Genomic DNA, 18,402 nt, shown 5'->3' on the forward strand with positions numbered 1-18,402 from the left:
TACATAGATTTTAGCCTCCGGAGGATATCCCACAGTGCCTAGGTGAACACTCTAGCCAGCAGCTCTGCTGCTCTGTTGCCAAGTAAACAGACATACACCCCTCCCTCTGTAAAGCTCCGGGAACTTTGAAACTCCCCTTCCTGTTTTCTTGGCAAGTGCTCACTTATCTGGCCAGGTGACAATGCCTGCTCCAGGGAGCAAGCGATCCCCTGCTTGGAGCAATGCTGAGCTACTGGAGCTTATCAGTATTTGGGGAGAGGAGGTCTGTGCAGGGACCCAGGATGCCTTGCTATCGCCTTGCCCCCTTCCCACAAGGCCCATCAAACTGGAGAGAGCTGCATTGTGGGATAGCTGCCCTAGAGCGCTGCTCTCCTGGCGCTGGAAGTGCTGTTAATATAAACACACACTGACGTTTGAGGAACTAAGTGAATACACAAACCAGCGCTTTACTTTCACCGGTTCCCTATCACTGGTGAAACTTACAGCGCAAAAACTCTGCAAGTGTAGACATACCCTAACTAAGAGAAACTTTACTGATCACTGCCACAGAATTTAACAAAATGTAATTAAGTTTGATGACCAAACTCCCCATTAAGGGCACCCAATTCAAAAACTTGTTAAAGAGATTACTAATCTCTACCCTTCTTTATATTTGAAGACGAGTTTGCCAGGCCATTCCAAAAGCTTCAGCATGTAGCTATTATATGCTGACCTACAACAAAAACAAAAATCCAGTGGTTTTATACAGAAATTTATTGTACAAAGAGGAATATGATTTTCATGCTCATATACAATGGGATATTTGGGTCTGACTACACAGAATATTTACATTCAAGTTTACACATTTATTCAAGTTCCATATTAGATGTTGTCAACACATACGTCCATGAACATGTCTTCAAATCTAAAGAGTCAGTCTTTATATTATTCTACCAAAGTCTTCAAAAGATTTGCTGGAAATAGATTGTTTCCTTTACCTGCAGTACCCATCATCTCCCAATTATAGTATTTGAAAGGAAACCTGACTTGCAGAAGTTAATGTCATAAAAATATCTTAACTGTTCTTTTACCCAAGTTAGCCAGGCATTTCCAAATAGCAAAATACAGAGGGCCTGATTCTGCCTCCATATATGCAGGTGACTGTCTCTCTGACTTTGTCTATATCAATATTGCAAGATCATGCCCTAAAAAACTGGACTTCAGTAGTTTAAGACATTATTTTGCAGACTCTTCCCACCCCGCCAAAAAAAGCATTTTACAAATGTTAATATTGAAATGAACTTATAATATCTGAACCAGATATAATAATTTATTTTGTTTTACCATAGTTATGCTTACAAAGCAGCAACATCGAACATTTAAAATAAAAAAATATGTTGTACAATAAAAATATTCACTAGTTCACAAACAGTTGAAAAACATTTTAGCATGCTGCTAAGTTCAGACAGTCATTTCTGGTGCTTTTTTCCTCTCAAAGTTCCATGAGCTAAAGCTCGTTAGACTTCATATCAGACGATTGCTTATTTGGTAATTTTTTTTTTAATGAGTTCATGATCTCTTGCTCATTCAAAGGCAGCTGATTCCAGTTTCTTAATTATCTTCCAGTTTTTGTTTCTTAAATTAACTAAGAGTAAATTAACATGAACAAGCATTATCAGACTCAGATACTGTTTCAGTTATTATTTGTGCTGGCCCTGTCAAACAACTACATAAAGAAAAGACACAGGTAAGTTCCTGTTTTATTTCAGGAGCTCTATGGAATTCCTTTAGATCAATGCCTCATCTTCTGTCTAGATTTCACAGGGGCTAGTAATGAAAAAAAAATGGAATTACAGGGTACTTGCCAATAAAACACTGCCCTGGCTATTATGTAAAGCTGATGGACAAAGGTTAGTGATTGTCTCAGATTTAGCTGACTGTAATATTTTGGAGAATTACTGATTTTTGAAGCGGTAAAGCTAAACATTCCCACATTTTGCAAAGATCTTTTTACTTTGGGCAGAGCCATTCCATTTCTTCTGGCTTCATGTCGTGACATCTCCAGCACTTGCAGGTTGAGAGACAGCAGCAGATGGTTGCACTGGTACCATTTCTAATTCAGATTCACGTACAACGATCACTGCATCCCCACTGACATTTATTAGACACTGTGCCTGGAAGGACAGATCATTTTTAAATAGTTAAATATATCCTTTATGGAGCATATTTTCAGCCTTTGGACTTAACACTAAAATCAATTAAATTCATTCACCTAAGTTCTTGCCATATCATTCTGATATGTTAACTCTAATTCTAAAATAAAAATAAAAAAAAAAACCCAAACAAATCAAAAACCTCCTACTGGGTCAGATCATGCCCACTAGATCTCTCCTCAGTCCACATAACTATTATTAAAAAAAAAAAAAAAAAGCGACTTACTCCTCCTTGTGGACTGATTAGAATAACCTCATCCTACATGGGTATTTTCCTCTCAGACTGGTTACATATGACATCAGCTGGGTCTTTAATTGTCAGAAAAATTGTCATTTCAATCACAATTTACCTGATTTTTGTTGGGGTTCTCCATGAAAACACACTGTTTCATTATGTACGAGACAACTGCATTTCCCCCTAAAGCCGCAACGTGTGCCCTCACCATTGCAAACACTTCAGCAATGAAAGCATGGAGAAAGCCACTGACTCCGCCCTCCTAAAAAGAAAAAACAAACACAAGTGGGTTTTATGTAACTGTCACTAAACAGCATTGGATATTTTACTTATGTTTCTCTCCTTTCAAATGATTCCCTTCCAATGAATGCTGATTGGTATATATTTTAGAGGAGCAACACCTTGTTCTGTACAGAGTGACCTGTAAAATTTTACTTCCCTGTAATATAAAGACTGAACTTGTTTTGAGAGTTATGCATCACCTGCTTCTGGGTGAATGAGCATTTGCTGAAAAACAAATGAAAAAATCCTGCTACATGAGTAAACAAGAAAAGAATAAAGAGGTTATTTACCTGTAACTAGAATTCTTCAAACTCATCACCTGAATATACCCCCACACTTAGGACACTCCTGCACAGTCCACATTTTTGTTGGGACCCCCTAGAAAACTGGCTGTATGGAATTGTGGGCATACTCTTCAGGGGACTGGATTTTTCTGATCTGAAACAACACATGGAGCTGCAGGCAAGGCCAGCCTCTCAATTCTTTCCACTAACTCATATTCCTGAAGAAACAGGAACTAAGAGAAGTCATGTGAATCTGTGTAATCATCTTAAAGAACTCCAGTTACAGCCCAGTTTTTGTCACAGTGGTCCAACACCTGCTGATGACAGCCTGCTTTTTCCACAGTCTCTCCTGCAGGTGGTGGAAGGAAAACCAGACACAGAGCTGTGCTCTCTGCTCTACCCCCTGGCTGAATGAGGTCCCTGAGCCAAAACAGTTGTGACAGAGCTTTCCTTCTCTTGACCCCAATAGGATTTCTAACATGTAGAGCGTATTTTGAAAAACGTAAGGTGGTTTTTTTTTGCTTGTTTATCTGCTGTGCCATGCCAACTAAATTGGGAGGAGGAGTAGAGAGGACACTGAAGTGTACTGCTCCACATATGGTTCCTGCGGGGAGAAGAGAGTCTCCACTAACAGCCACCCTGAAGGAAGACAGAAAGGACTGAAGAAAGAAACTGAAGTCAGTAGTGTTTGAGCCAAAATAGCTGCAAAAGCTAGGAATGGAAGATGAAAGGCAGGAACACTTGTTTCTGCACCGCTGGCAAGCAGCAAAAGGGGCACAGCTAATCTGAGAAACCCGAATGACAAGTTTTGACTGCCCCAGTTACTATAGAAGGAGGTATCACCCACTGGTAAAGAGGTTAGGAGCCAGAAAACAGGAAATATATGATGATGATGAATTGATAAAAAGCCAAAATTATTTTTATTGTTCCACAATATTTCCGTGCATACAACCCTAAAGTCAACTGCAGTGAGAAACCCAAAATATGGACACCAGTTTATCATCTGCATCAGACATACCCTGTCAAAATCTAAATCTACACAGATTACAGCATCAGTGCAAAAAGATCAATAGAATAATGATCCAAGTAAGTGGGTATAATAATCTAATGATACAAAGAGAAAGGAAAAATTTTTATATATCTACATGTAGACTGCAGTATCTAAAAGACACAGGATAAACCAGATATGTGGCACCCTTCACTTTTTGAAACCCAGAATTTTGCAAACACCTCTGAAAGTGTTAAAGGGCCTTGGACCACTCCATATTCCATAAAGGAACTGTTAAACCATCATAATAAATAATAAACAGAAAATACTATACATATGCTCAAAATAATTTACAACAGTGGATATAATTACAACCATTTTTATATATTATGATTATCTAACTGTATTACATTCCATCCGAGGACAATATTGTGTTAGGTACTGTGCAAACAGTTAAAAAAAAAGGATCCTTGTCCTGAAGAATACAGGTGGGGAAACTGAGGCACAGAGAAACTAAGACTTTAGGGTGACAGATTAAGTTACATCATATATCACTTTGAAAAATTACATGTAGTTTTCAATTAAATTTTAAAGATATGTAAATTACAAGGCATAAATTGCAAGATTCAAATGTGAAGTTTGGCTGTCCAAAGCTTCTACGGGATAGCCACTAACACTAAGCTGCTTCCACTGGTTAATACACAGTGGCAGGCTTTTCAAACATTTACGGTATTCCTGAAGCAGCTCAGATGTATGTGGCTGGGAAGGCTTGGAATGCTGCTTGTTCAAATGGCCATATGTAATTTGTGAATCCTTGCATAAGACTAAGTAAGGAACCACAAAAACCATACATGCTTTGAAAGCTTACCATTGATCTTTTCCTTTAACTAAGAATTGGTTTTTAGCATTTGAGCAAATCTCAGTTTTAGGGCCCAAAGGAGCTCCAACAGCCACTGAAATCATAGAATATGAGGGTTGGAAGGGATCTCAGGAGGCTATGTAGTCCAACCCCCTGCTCAAAGCAGGACCAATCCCCTGACAGATTTTTACCCCTGATCCCTAAATGGCCCCCTCAAGGATTGAACTTACAACCCTAGGTTTAGCAGGCCAATGCTCAAACCACTGAGCTATTCCCCCACAGGGATATACATTTTTCCATTTGCTGGTTTTAGCTTTGTCTGGCTGCTGTGCTGTGTCTGGCCTATACCAAAATGGCCACCAATGATAATGGACCACTGGTAAGCTCCCTGACCACGTAATGCTATTTTACTGTCTACATGGGCGAGTAACACTTCTTCCTACCAATTTGAAGAATAAACAAATGAAGCAGCCCTTTTTATAATGTGAGAGGAACAACAAGTAAGAGGATCACCTTTATGTGACTCCCAGTCACTTAGCACACAGTGCCTAAGTTGTGAAAAGTCAGCTCTCTTCCTGTGACATACAGTTAATTCAGACAGTAAACTCATTTAGCTTTGTTATTATCAATTCACAAAAAAGTGCAAAGTCCTAATATACAGCTCACCTCACGTAAAGAAGTGGTTTCTCGAATAAAAAACATGTTGATTATCCCAAGATACTTGGTTATTTTTGCCCCAGGGATAAAAGAAAGAGGTGTCATCTTAACAACCGAGACAGTAGAATTGGTGCATGATGGAACAGAACGGTGACGCAAGTGTCCTTCAGTCAGTGGACTTGCTTTGTCAAGAGAAGCAGCTAAAAAAGGTGGAAAAGAAGAAAAAGAAAAGAAAAGAAAAGAAAGTAACTATTGAGTATGATCAGTGACGTGTTCTTAAAACAAAACAACTCTTCTTTATGGTTTCCAAATAGCTTGGTGATTATATTCAGCTGCCTGTGATGTTCAGCCATGTCATGAAAGAAAGGAAATTATCATGCAATGCATGCAAAAAGACAAAAAGCTGCAATGGAATTTATTTGGAAGAGTGGCATTCCTGCAAAAGAAAACATTGAGGCTAGCAGCTGCACATACAACAATCAGTTATCAGTGAAGGTAAAGGAAAAAAGGTGCCAACATTTTGAAATAAATATCTGCTGGAGGAACAAATTACTACAGGAAGAGTGTGAAAGTTGTCATGTTTCCCCAGTGCAGCATTTTCCATTAAAAAATTCTTCATTGTCAACTTTCAGATAACCGTAATCTTGACTAATTTAAGTAAAACAGACAGATCTTCAACAAAAGAACTACTGAAGAATAACTCACGAGTTGCTAATTTAGTGATAATTGGTTTGACTGTCACCTACATGATTGCTACCTGTTTCTCACCAAAAATTTTCCAAGTTTATACATACACCTACACCCACAGAGTGTATGCATATGTGTTATACAATTAACATGCCTATTTATAGCTATATACTTTATTGGTAACTGTTTTTTAGTAAGCGACATAGAAAGACTGCATTCTGCATTTAAACTATTAACTCATAATTCCTAAATTAATTTATTTTTAAACAGACACTAGAAAGCATCTGCAGTTTTTGCGCTCGGATATTTGTTGTGCTTTTGAATTGCAATGCCACTACTGGGTAGGAAACTCCACCCTCCACCACTGGGAAATCAGAGATATGTCTCAGATTATCATAATGTGGTAGAAACATCCGCCTACTTGTCTTATTTGATCCACGCCTTATGGTGTGAGCTTTCAGTTTAATGAGCTCTATCCAGCTGTTGCATCTGTCTGCAAAGGAACTGTAATCAACTGACGTTGCTGAAAACACAGACAGAAAAACAAAAGAAAAAACAAAGAAAAAATATGGATGACGTCTCTTGCCCACCTCAGTGATCCTTTCGATGAAGCAATTTTCTGTATCGGAGGAAGAATGAATATCCCTTTCACGTCTGTTTAAAGGAAAAGTTAAATGTCCAGCCCTATCCTATATTGTCCAAAGCAGTGTACTGATTACTGGTGATGTCACAGCTGTGAACCAACTGACCGTGACTTCGTCACTGGAAACACGTGTAAATAAAATCATCGCACCTTGTTCTAGCTTCTTCACCTTAAGTAACTAGTTTTAGTTTCTTAATGTTATTTTAGCTCTATTTAATCTTAATTTGTATTCCTATTCTTTTTTTCACAAGGAGCTGTTGATCATGAATTTAAAGTTCCTGGATGTAACTATCAATCACTTCCCTTGCCTTCAGCTTGAAAACATATGGTTTGGGTTAGGGTAAAAGTCATGAGTTGGAACAACCTCTCAATTTTTAACGTGCAAGTATTTTCATTTTGAAGCATTACTTTTCCCCAAAAAAGGCATTTTTACAATTAAAACTGAAGGCTTGTTTTTCTGCTAGGACACTGTCTTGTTTGTAGGTTAGTACCCCTGAAACTGGTCTTGAGAACACTTTGGCAAGCATCCAAGGACCTTTTAATAACTGATCATTAGCACATTACTCTGTTAAAACAAAGGAATACAAATTAACATTAAAATAAGCCAAAATGAATTAAACAACAAAACTTTTCTCTGAGGAACTACTTCTCTAGCAGATATAGTTATATGCAGAAAGACTCTCTTAATTAGTGCAAATAATCTTAACTATCTCTTGTGATTTTTTTAAAAACATATTCTGATATCAATAAGCCATAGCAGAGCATGCGTTCCTAGGCAACCGGTAAACACTTCCTGGGTGAATGAAGACAAATCCAAAGTGTGGATCAGTGGCCCAGGAATGTCCACCCTGTTCTGGCTTATGGCTAAATTAAGTAAACTCACCTCTCTGTGCAGCTGGTATACCTGTGTGGGAACTTGCATTCTCCAGGACCTCTAGTAAGATAAAACAAATTCCACTCATGTCACATATGAACAAAATTAACTGCACAGATATGTTGTACAAAGGATCTTTTTTCTTCTATTAAAGGATTTTAGAGATTAAACTGGCAGAAAAAAAAACCCTCTATAGTGGTTTCAGGGTCTCATTACAAACATGAATTCGGTAAAGACTATACTCTATGTGGATTTGATTAATGTACTTTTGTAGCATAGTACAATCAATCAACTTCACCATTAAATCTAAAACACACTATGATATGAAACTATACATACTCCTTGGCACTCAGAAGTACTTGGGTACTATTTAGAGCAACTTGCTAACAAAAAAAGACAAAAACAAGAGAAAATCTGTAGATGGGTAAACAGAATTATAGAAGTATTACAGTGTGATTTATGAAGAAAGATTAAGTGAACCTAATCTGTATAATTTAGATAAAAAATTACAGTGGGCTGGGGAGGAATATAAGAATCTATATATGCAATAGAGCAGATTAATAGTTAACCCAGTTGACTGGGTGCACATAAATGCAGAGCATAGAGGATATGCATACAGCGACTGTTACATAGAGGAGAGAGCAGTAAAAATGCAATACTCTAATCCAAATTAAGATATTTAAATTATATTTGACTATGCTCCAAACTTTGTTAGAATTGTTGATGTGGAACTGGCTACGGTTGTTCCAACACACAAGACATTATTTTAAAGGTTTTTACATAATACACCGCTATCTTGATATAATGCCACCCGATATAACATGAATTTGGATATAACGCGGTAAAGCAGTGCTCCGGGGAGGCAGGGCTGCACACTCCAGTGGATCAAAGCAAGTTCAATATAACACTGTTTCACCTATAATGTGGTAAGATTTTTTGGCTCCCAAGGACAGCGTTATATTGAAGTAGAGGTGTAATAATGGAATTTTTCATCCTCAGCTACCTGAAACTGAGCAAGCTTTCAAAAAAAAATTTATGTTGGTTTTTATTAGCAAGGAGGGAGGATGGCATACCGCACTTCCTATGGACTTAGTTGTGGCTTTGTTCCAAGCCCCAAGCTATGTGCAGGTCGTAACTGTGCTATCCCTGAAGGAGGAGACAGAAATTGATGCTCAGAAACATAATGTGTCTTCCAGTTTCCCCATGGCTCTTAGGAAGTACTCTGAACCAGATCTATACTTGGCACAGCATACTTCCCACAGAATGATGACAGTAACGCTCGCTACTTTGGGGCAGAGTGCACTCATCACCCATACATGTGGGCAAGACAGGGTGAGGTAAGTAACAGCTCTGTGAAAACTGCTCCTTCCCATGCTGGTACCCATGATCTGGGTAAACAGCTATAGCTACTGAGATGCCAAAATTATGAGATATTGTTATTTAAGAAATGCCCATCAAGGTCTTTTTAAAAAAAAAAGACAAATGAATTTCATGGGACCAAAAAAACAAAAACAAACAAATTTCATGGGACAAAAAGACCCTAGTTTGAGCTAGGTTTTTTTGTGTGCAAAATTTCAAAGGCCTGCTGTAAACAATAGAGGTGTGAAAACTCCTCAAAACAGGTCGCAAAATTCTTTTATAATGGAAAGTGTTGGACAACCTAAACATAGGGGTCATCAGTTCCCTCCTTAAAGGTTTTAAGTCAGTTACTAGTGCATAAAATTCAGATGATTTATTTGAAGAGAGACAGTTTTAACTTCCATGAAATTCAAATAACTGAGCAATTTTGTTCACATTTTGGGAAAAAAAAAAGAAAAAAAAAGTCAGGCCAAGATGAATATTCCTTCCCCCCAAAATAAAGCAAGAAGGCCATCTAAGGCCCCAATTTTGCAATTTATTGTATGTGGGCAGGCTGCCCACATACAAATAGAGTTCCACTGAAGTCAATGAAGGTTCACATGGGCACAGCAATACTCCCACACGCAATGAACTGTGGAATCAGGGTGACATAACCAGTGACCTCCAAGAAATTTAGTGCTATAATCAATTTTTATACTAAGCTGAGAGTACTTTCTCTGCTCAGAAATGGGATCTGTTTCAGGAGGATTCTACCTTCTATCAAATTATTCAAGCTTGATAAGAAATACTGGATAGGCTAATATATTGGGACCAAATCACCAGTTATTCCCTCACGGAAAGATCCAGTCATTGAAGGCTCCCCACTAGGCTTTAAAAGCCTTTACACAACTTATTACTGCTTTATTCCAATCCCATTTTATTCAATGAGTAACAACAATACTCAAAAAAATGTGATACATCAAGACATTTACACAGCTCTCAAAATTGTTTGGGGAAGGAATGCAACAAGCATGAAGACCATAGGACTTTCTCTTTCTCTCCATAGGTTCATATACTTGTTCAATGTACTCCAGCCTCCCTATCAAGATTATCTCTAGTACTTTCCAACAAATTCCCCATGGATTTTATAAGGCATTCCTTATCACATGAATTATACAAGAACAATCGTTAAACATGCCTGAGAAATGAGCAGCCTCAGAATACATTGTGTCTGTATCCCCATTATGTGCCTTTTCCACATGGTTCACCTTTGCTGAATTTTTCTATAGACTTTGTTGCTCTATGAAATATAGTCATGTCTGCTCTTTGTTTCTTTTTTTTTTCTTTGTTATGATAGATGGTCTCTTTCACCTCTGAGATTAGACTATGTTTTCAGTAGTATACTATATAACAAGCTGTTATATACAGAGCCCTTCGTTTTCAGTTTTTATTTTTCCCAGGAATTTATCGGTGTTTATTACTACAACAACAAAAACAGGTGAAAATTGGTGCAAAAAAAAAATTATTACTTTTTATGGGTAAATGCCGGGGTTTATTTTGGTGGATGAAAGGACGGGGGGAAAAGTATTCAGTAGATTAAATGCTTTGATGAATGGAATTCAATGTGGTTTGCTGCAGAACTAAAATAAAACTTAAAACACAATGCCACCTCTGAGTTTAAGAAAACAATATATCTCTAATCCACAAATAAAACTTTTCATTTTAATAAAGTTTACTGTTGTAGACTTAGAACTATCAGCCTATAAATATTTACATTTCATAATTGGGCCACATCATTTGCAGAGCATACACTCAACTTCATCCTTTTTTCCGGTTTTTGTTTTAACCTTCAAGTATTTCCTTGCGTTCTGAATTGTATTCTGATACTGATTTTTGTTTTCTTCCCATTTTAGAGTTTCAGACCTTTAAACTGTTATCAACTAACAGCTTGAAATGTGTACATGGAGGGCGTGAAATTCATCAGTATGTTCAGATGCGTACGCACTTCAGATTTGTTTATTGTGTGTATCTTCTAGACTATTACATAGCCTTGCTTCAGTATACACACAAACTTGTGTATTATCATAATACATATATCTCATGCAATGTATTTTTCTAATAAAACAAGTTATTTTTTATATATTTGAATGATACAAAAGTAGGGTGAAAATCAGGAGAAAAAATGAATACTTACTTTAAAACCCTGGATTTTTTCAAAAAAATGCTGGTTTAAACTGAAAACGAAGGGGCTTAGTTATACAGTATTTGTTTCTAGCCTAGGGAATTTCCTACTCAGCCTTGAGGAATAAGACAACACTAACGGTAGAACACAGAAACATATTAACTCAGTCCTACCTGACTCTGGGGTCAAGCATTAAAGAGTTAGTACTTAATGGGAAATTGTCAGACATCCAATACCTTCTCAATAGATATCATGGATCTGTCTCACTCTTTCTTCTACATTCGAGAGCACAAGAAGTGTTCTGCTCAAATTACAGAAGACTTCATAAAACATTTTAGAAGAAAGGCTTGCTTAGCTGAACTCATCTACAAATAGCTACTTGAGAGACTACACTGAATTCAGCCTCCCACGTTTTGCTGATTTTTAAAAGAAATTGTGACTCTCAGATGAGATACTGGAAACAAGGTACAGCCTTTCTCTCCTCCTTATCTATCTATCTATAATTTACTCAGTAGAAGTCTGAACTGTTAGTATTGCCCAACTCCCAAAGTTCAAATATCATGAACTAGGCGCCAAAGAGTCATAATAGTTTAAAAATCCATGAGTTTTTTGGCACAGTGAAGCAAGGCCCTCCACTCAACTTGATGGCATTTCTGTCTCTCGGTCTGTAAGGCTGATTCCCATTGATCTGAGAGGAAAACCAGGGCCACAGCCTAATATGCGAGTCTCGCTCATTGGGCGTACAGCTCAGACTACCATAAGCAACAGAGTATGTGACTCTCTACTTAAAAAATAATAAATTTCTTTGCTTCCTAAGCTTTCAGGGTGCATTCAGGTCACACTTCCAAACTTTTCTCCACAATTGTGAGGTCTAGGAACTTACTGCTTTAAAAACGAAAGCAGAGATTCTCATGTAATCACAGGATTCCAGGAACTGGGCTTTAAGTAAAACCATCAACTACCATGAGATTCATGATTAAATCGAGAGGGTTGGTAACCTGGCTACTATTAAGATTACTTAAACCAGGGCCTTTTACCGAACAGTAAATGCTGCAGAGGCTAAGGCCCAGATCTTGCAAGGAAAACCATGTGGGCAGACTCTGTCAGCATGTGTGGAGAGCTCAAGTCCACCTATGTTGTCCTTGCATTATCAAGATGTAGTTATCAAACAACAAAACTATTGTACTTTCATCCGACAGTATCGCCACAGTTTTACAAAAGTCATCCAGGTCTCTCCTATGAAACCTGCATTTCCAGTCTGTTAAAAACCAGTCATAGTTATAACAGATAGCACTTTTAAAATCTGATCACAGCTAAATGGGTTATCACTGGTCTCTGGCTACTCAGAATGGCTAAAGGAAATAGCTAGCACAGCACCACATGGAGCTACAATAGCCTTGTCTACAAAAAAATACTCACTGCTTGCTAGAGTTGTTAGCAGTGGTGCAGCTTAACTGGTACTGAAACAGAGTTTAATTACAAGTCTAGACCTGGACACATCATGTTTCTTTCTGAAAAGGACTTGTACACAATCTGACTTTGCCTACACTTGCAGTTAAACTGTGCTCCAACTTTCATTCAGCTGCACTCATTACTGACACCCATTGTCAGCAATGGGTAATTTTCATAATGTAGGACAGTCTTATCAGAACCAATCTGGAGCTAGTACAGAAAGTCTATCTTAAATAAATCAAATTATAAATAATACAATTTCTGGGACTACTAGGTCTGTGGATTTTTTTTAATTTACACTGATCATAGCTTCTTTTCTCTCTTTCAAATATAAGAACAATAATAGTAAAGTAACTTGAATTCATACTAATATTCTGTTATTTACTTATATAACTTGTGCCGGTTTTAAAACATCTGCTGCACCTTAACAGGGCACTCAACTTGACATTTAAAAAAAATTCTCTAATTTTAAGAAATTCACATTTCTGAATTATCACCCTTTAAATGCTAGAACATATGTATTTTAAATCTATTTTTAAAGTTGTATAAAGATGCTCCTATTTCCCTGCTGATGTTCTAAAGAGTCTCACAGCAAGGGAGAGTGGGTGCGACCAAGAGCCCCCTCTTGCCCCTCCATTCACATACCTGTCTGTTGGCCAGCATCTTCAGCAACAGCATCGAACCTCCCAACTTCTAAACTACTCCAGGACCTGTACTGGAGACCCAATAAGTCAAGGACCCCTTCTTCCTTTACTCTCCAGAGATCTGAGTAGAGAAGAGGGCTTCACAACCTCTTCCTTGGCTGCTGTTGCTCCCTAACCTGGTGCAGGGAAGATCGAGGCTCAATTGCCACACTTCCATGCTCCCATTGCTACCAGACACATTCAGGATTATAGGGGAGGAAGAACAAGGTGCCCAAACTCTGTTAGGGTTCCAGGGACTGAAAGGGGCTCCCACTGTCCACAGATTGCTATGAACCTCAGAACATGTGATGGGTCTCTGGAAAAAGGCCTCACTCAGTCTTCTGGACCCAAACTCTGCTGCTGTTACAAGTAAACATCCTCTTGAAAGGCCTAGGAAAGAGCATGTGCTCCCTGCCACAGAGTTGCATGAGAGTACTGCCATCAAGCTAGTATGTGGGATAGGACAAACAACTGACCAACAAAACAATGAAATCAGATATACAAAAAATGCCACCAAATGAACAATTTAAAAGTGAAAAAGAGAGAAACATGTTCTTTGCATTAACTTTTCAGTTATACTAATCTTAGGTTTTACTTTACCAACATTAGATCAAGTTGACTGTGTGTCCCTTTAAATGTACTGTGGTGGTGGCGGTGGTAATAGTAGTAACAACATCATACTGAAGCCATAAAGAGTATTATGAAAGCTTTAAAATGAGATAATATATAAAAGTCTACAGGCTATTATGTGAATATGAGTCTTTGCAGACTTCTGTTGCAGGGATGATAAAAGCACTCTTTTTTCATTAGTGCTTAATATACCAAAAGATTCTGTGCCAGTATATTAAAGCTAATGATAATCTCACAGAACAGTAAGTAAAATATGGGGGATTATCATCAGAGTAGCTAATTTACTTTTGAGATAGTTATATAATTACATTGAGACCCTGGTGCCTATATGTAAACAGTCAAAAGAGATTAAATAACTGTCTAGTTAAAGGATTCCAGAACAGTGTACTGTACAATATAACAAAATGTGAAGAACGCTGACACTGGTGATTTACTTACATATGAACAGACTACCCTCTACTGGTCAGTGGCTAGTATGCAAATAAGTGTTCTAGTATTAATAGAGTGAAAAGATACTGAAGACTCACTAATACTACAGTGAGTTAACACTGAAATCCATATTGAAAGGCGGCTAGTTTGTGCAATAAATTAATGGAAACCAAGAAAGTGTCACATCAGGCATGTCATCATGCTTAATTTAATGGAGAATTAAGAGAGCCAGTTACCAAAAAATTGAATGTAATCTTTGGAGAATGGTCTCCTGCTGCCACACAAATGACGAAGGTTTCACTTCTCCCTTCATTGTGATTACAGATGGGGAAAGAGAGTTGAAGCGGAAAAAAACAGAGGTGGAAATGGTTATGCCGGGGTTTTCAACTGTTCTTCCTGTATAACTAGCTGAACTGTTAAAGCATTGACTCTCAAAGGCACGAGAGATCTAGTGCGTTCACCGATGGACACCAGAATACTTGGAAGGCTAAATAATACCCAATGCCTTAATAAAACAAAAGAAGATAGCTTTGAAATATCCATGTGGAGCTTAAAATAAAGGGAAGCATCTCTGTTTTGCACAGAATTTGTATATGTATACCAGACCTTTCACAGAATCATAGAAACGTAAGGGAGAAAGGGACCTCAAGAGGTCATTTAGTCCATCCCCTACACTGAGGCAGGATTAAATATATCAAGCCTGTTCTTAAAAACGTCTAATGACAGGAATTCCTCAACTTCTCCAGATAATCTGTTCCAGTGCTTATCTATCATGGGGGCTGGCCCTTAAGGGACGGGGGTGGTCAAGCATCCATCTTAACTGTGGAATCCATTAAGGAGAATGAGCAAACCCAGATCCACCTGGGGAAAGATAATTGCTTAACTAGCTGAGTGGCAATTAACTAGTTAAAGAACACGTTGGCCTTATAAACAGTTATGATGGCTCAGAAAGTAAGTCAGAGCTCAGAGAAATGCTCCGAAGCAAAGGGCTTCCCAGGGTGATGGAGCTCACCAGGGAAGAAAACCAAGGAAGAGTGCTACTTGCAGGAACAGGATCTCAAAGGGAAGACCTGTGAATGCCAAGCCCTTGCAAAACCTGGTCCCAGTGGGAGGACCTCAACAAGTAACAGTAAGAACTCCAGATCACAGAGGAATTATATGCTGTTCCAGAAAAGGGTTGCTGAGGTTTAAACTCTCTGGGTACCCTGAACCCAGATGAAGAACCCTTCCTCAGCTGATAAGAGGCCCTGGGTCAAAAGGGCCCCATTTGCAAGAGCCTGGATGGAGGATGCAGATTGACTTAAATTGGGTTGATGGACTAAGGGTAACTCTGCCCCTTCCCCCATCACCCTCTGCTTCCCTACCCCCAGCTAAGATGCTAAGGCAGAGGCTAATTTGCAGAAACATATTCCACCTTTGGATTAAATAAACTATATCTTTGAAAGGGCACCGTTCTCTCTCTCTATATATATACACACCTCTACCTCGATATAACGCTGTCCTCAGGAGCTAAACAAATCTTACTGCGTTATAAATGAAACCGCTTTATATCGAACTTGCTTTGATCTGCCGGAGCGCACAGAACAATGGTGAAACCTCTTCTTTTATAGCATATGTGATGTTATACAACAGGTAGAAGAGGGAGCTCTCTAACCATTCAAAAAGAAATGTTCATAATAAACAATGATCTCCTTCGTTTACTAATCTTATTTCATTCCAAAACAATTTGGGCCACAGTCTCAGCTACTATACATACTGAAGTAAATGGAACTGATTTATAGGAGCTGCCAATCTGGCCTTTAACACACTTATACAGGAGACACTTCGTCCGTTATTGAAAAGCAGCTACCTTTGGAGTAGAATGCAATAGCTGTTTAACAATGGAAAGAACCACTAAACAAGCAATATAATAGCCATTTGTCAGGGAAACTTAAGTTTCCTTTCACTTGCTCCCTCTTAAGTAATGAACACCCTTCATTTAAAAAATTGTTCAAGGAAAATCGTAAGCCGTTTTTCTCAGCCCAACAGTCAAAGTTCACAAGATAAAACATTCTTTGCCACGAATAAACTCAGAGATGCATTTTATTAACGTTATTTGAATTTCTGAATTTGGTATTGTGGGCAGTCATTTTACATGTGCTACTTGAAGAAACAAGGCAGCACGGGACAGGGTAACAGAAGTCCAATAAACTAAATGCTGCACAGGGACAAAGGTTCCACTTATGATGATTTAAATACAGTAAATGGAGCAGAAGGTGGAAAATTCTTGTTAAGTAACAAGTGAGAGGACAAAGAAAGGGCAGAGAAGTGTGCTAACCAATCCTTCTTATCTAATGCTTGAGAAATCTGACTGAAGGGCAGAGCATTTCATTACATCTGAGGTAGCACAGAATGTCAAAGCATGGTACATAGCTGCTTTCAAGAGAATACACTCCACCAGCAATGAGGGAGCGAGTGAGTGGAACACCATATAGGATTATTTTTTTCTTTTCATTTAACCAACCTTTAGCTGGTGAGAATGGTTGAGAAACAAGAGGATCAGAGCAAAGTTCCAGTGGAAACTGTAGCTGCTCTTCATTGTCTGTAGAGGCTTCAACAAAGAAGAAATACACACATACATTAAACAGATATTTAACCAGAAACCCAAAATCTTGCCAATATAAATAAGCACTACAGATTTAATTTAGTAAGGACTGACTAGAACACATTTAATCAACATAAATACATAGTGATGGACTTGAATGCAGATAAGCAATTAGACGTTTGCTAATAAATACAGCTGCAAAACTACTTGGACAGAATCTGAATTCCACTCAATAGGGCTTGACTTAAATAGGAATATTTTAGGAAAACCAACCCAAGTGCTTTAGGTCTGCCTTAACTGAGTTAATTGTATCCAATAGTAGTTTTCTCTTATATTTTATCTAATTAAAAATTCCTATTGATACCTCGTTCTTCTATCTATTTCAGGGGCTGGCAACCTTTTAGAAGTGGTGTGCTGAGTCTTCATTTATTCACTCTAATTTAAGGTTTCGCGCGCCAGTAATACCTTCTAAAAATGTTAAAATTTTCTCTAAGTCTATAATATATAACTAAACTATTGTTGTATGTAAAGTAAATAAGGTTTTTAAAATGTTTAAGAAACTTCATTTAAAATTAAATTAAAATGCAGAGGCCCCCGGACCAGTGGCCAGGACCCGGGTAGTGTGAGTGTCACTGAAAATCAGCTCGTGTGCCGCCTTTGACACACCTGCCATAGGTTGCCTAGCCCTGATCTATTTAGTGCTAGTGAAAGAAGCTGGATAGGCCTGGACACTTACAATCACTATCCACACAAGATTAATAACACAGAGGCAGAAGAAAGCCCCCTCAACCCGCCAGTTAATGATTTGAATGCTTTCAAACTTAGCTTCAAAGGGCCATTTCTAGAGATGAGAAAAGAATTCAAACCTCCAAGCTCAGTCCATTTTTGCAGAGACGATATCAATTGTGACCTGAACTTAACACTTCAGTGCCAGGAACCATACTGAAATTATCAGTTTAATTCACATAGGCTACTGAACTGATCTATTTTCAGTTACTATTGAACTCATCTAGATTTAAACCAGTGCACTTGAGGTCCATTGCTCTGTAGCCCATTATCAACCTCCATCATTAATATTTTAAATAAAGTCTACCTAAATTTCTTTACAACATGCATTCTTCTTCACTTTAGCATGCATGCTCCTTAAGCAAGCTCATACATAAATTGCATAAATCTTCTCTACTCCCTTCAGAATGTTTTTACATGTCACAGAGTTCCAAAAAGTCAGTTAGCCTAGTTTTCTAAGCATTGTGAATAATGAATTTCCTAAAATCTTGTGAAAAGATTTTGCAATTTATAAGAATAAGCACAAGCATTCCATGATAAACACGTCCTTTTTTCCAAAGCACAGTGGCAGCAGAAAAATGCATGAGTAGACAACTCATTCTTTAGAATCCATTAAA

General features: G+C 38.0%; 1 protein-coding gene across 18 annotated transcripts in view; it reads right to left on the reverse strand.

Moving 5' to 3' along the window:
• Positions 1–743: 743 nt before the first annotated feature.
• Positions 744–18,402, reverse strand: part of C2CD5 (C2 calcium dependent domain containing 5) — a 114,572-nt gene continuing 96,913 nt past the window's right edge. For 15 of the 18 annotated variants that reach the window (XM_039543190.1, XM_039543184.1, XM_039543245.1 and 12 more), the window contains 6 exons: positions 16,919–17,005; positions 7,711–7,761; positions 6,606–6,707; positions 5,507–5,697; positions 2,543–2,689; positions 744–2,153 (listed from right to left, as the gene is read on the reverse strand). In XM_039543190.1, coding sequence (XP_039399124.1) covers positions 2,025–2,153; positions 2,543–2,689; positions 5,507–5,697; positions 6,606–6,707; positions 7,711–7,761; positions 16,919–17,005 — 707 coding nt within the window. In that variant the 3' untranslated portion in view covers positions 744–2,024. The remainder of the gene's footprint in view (positions 2,154–2,542; positions 2,690–5,506; positions 5,698–6,605; positions 6,708–7,710; positions 7,762–16,918; positions 17,006–18,402) is intronic. The other 3 variants (XM_039543253.1, XM_039543205.1, XR_005600111.1) reach the window with 2 other exon arrangements.

Source organism: Mauremys reevesii, linkage group 1 (genome assembly GCF_016161935.1).
Source record: "Mauremys reevesii isolate NIE-2019 linkage group 1, ASM1616193v1, whole genome shotgun sequence".
Classification (NCBI taxonomy): Eukaryota; Metazoa; Chordata; order Testudines; family Geoemydidae; genus Mauremys; species Mauremys reevesii.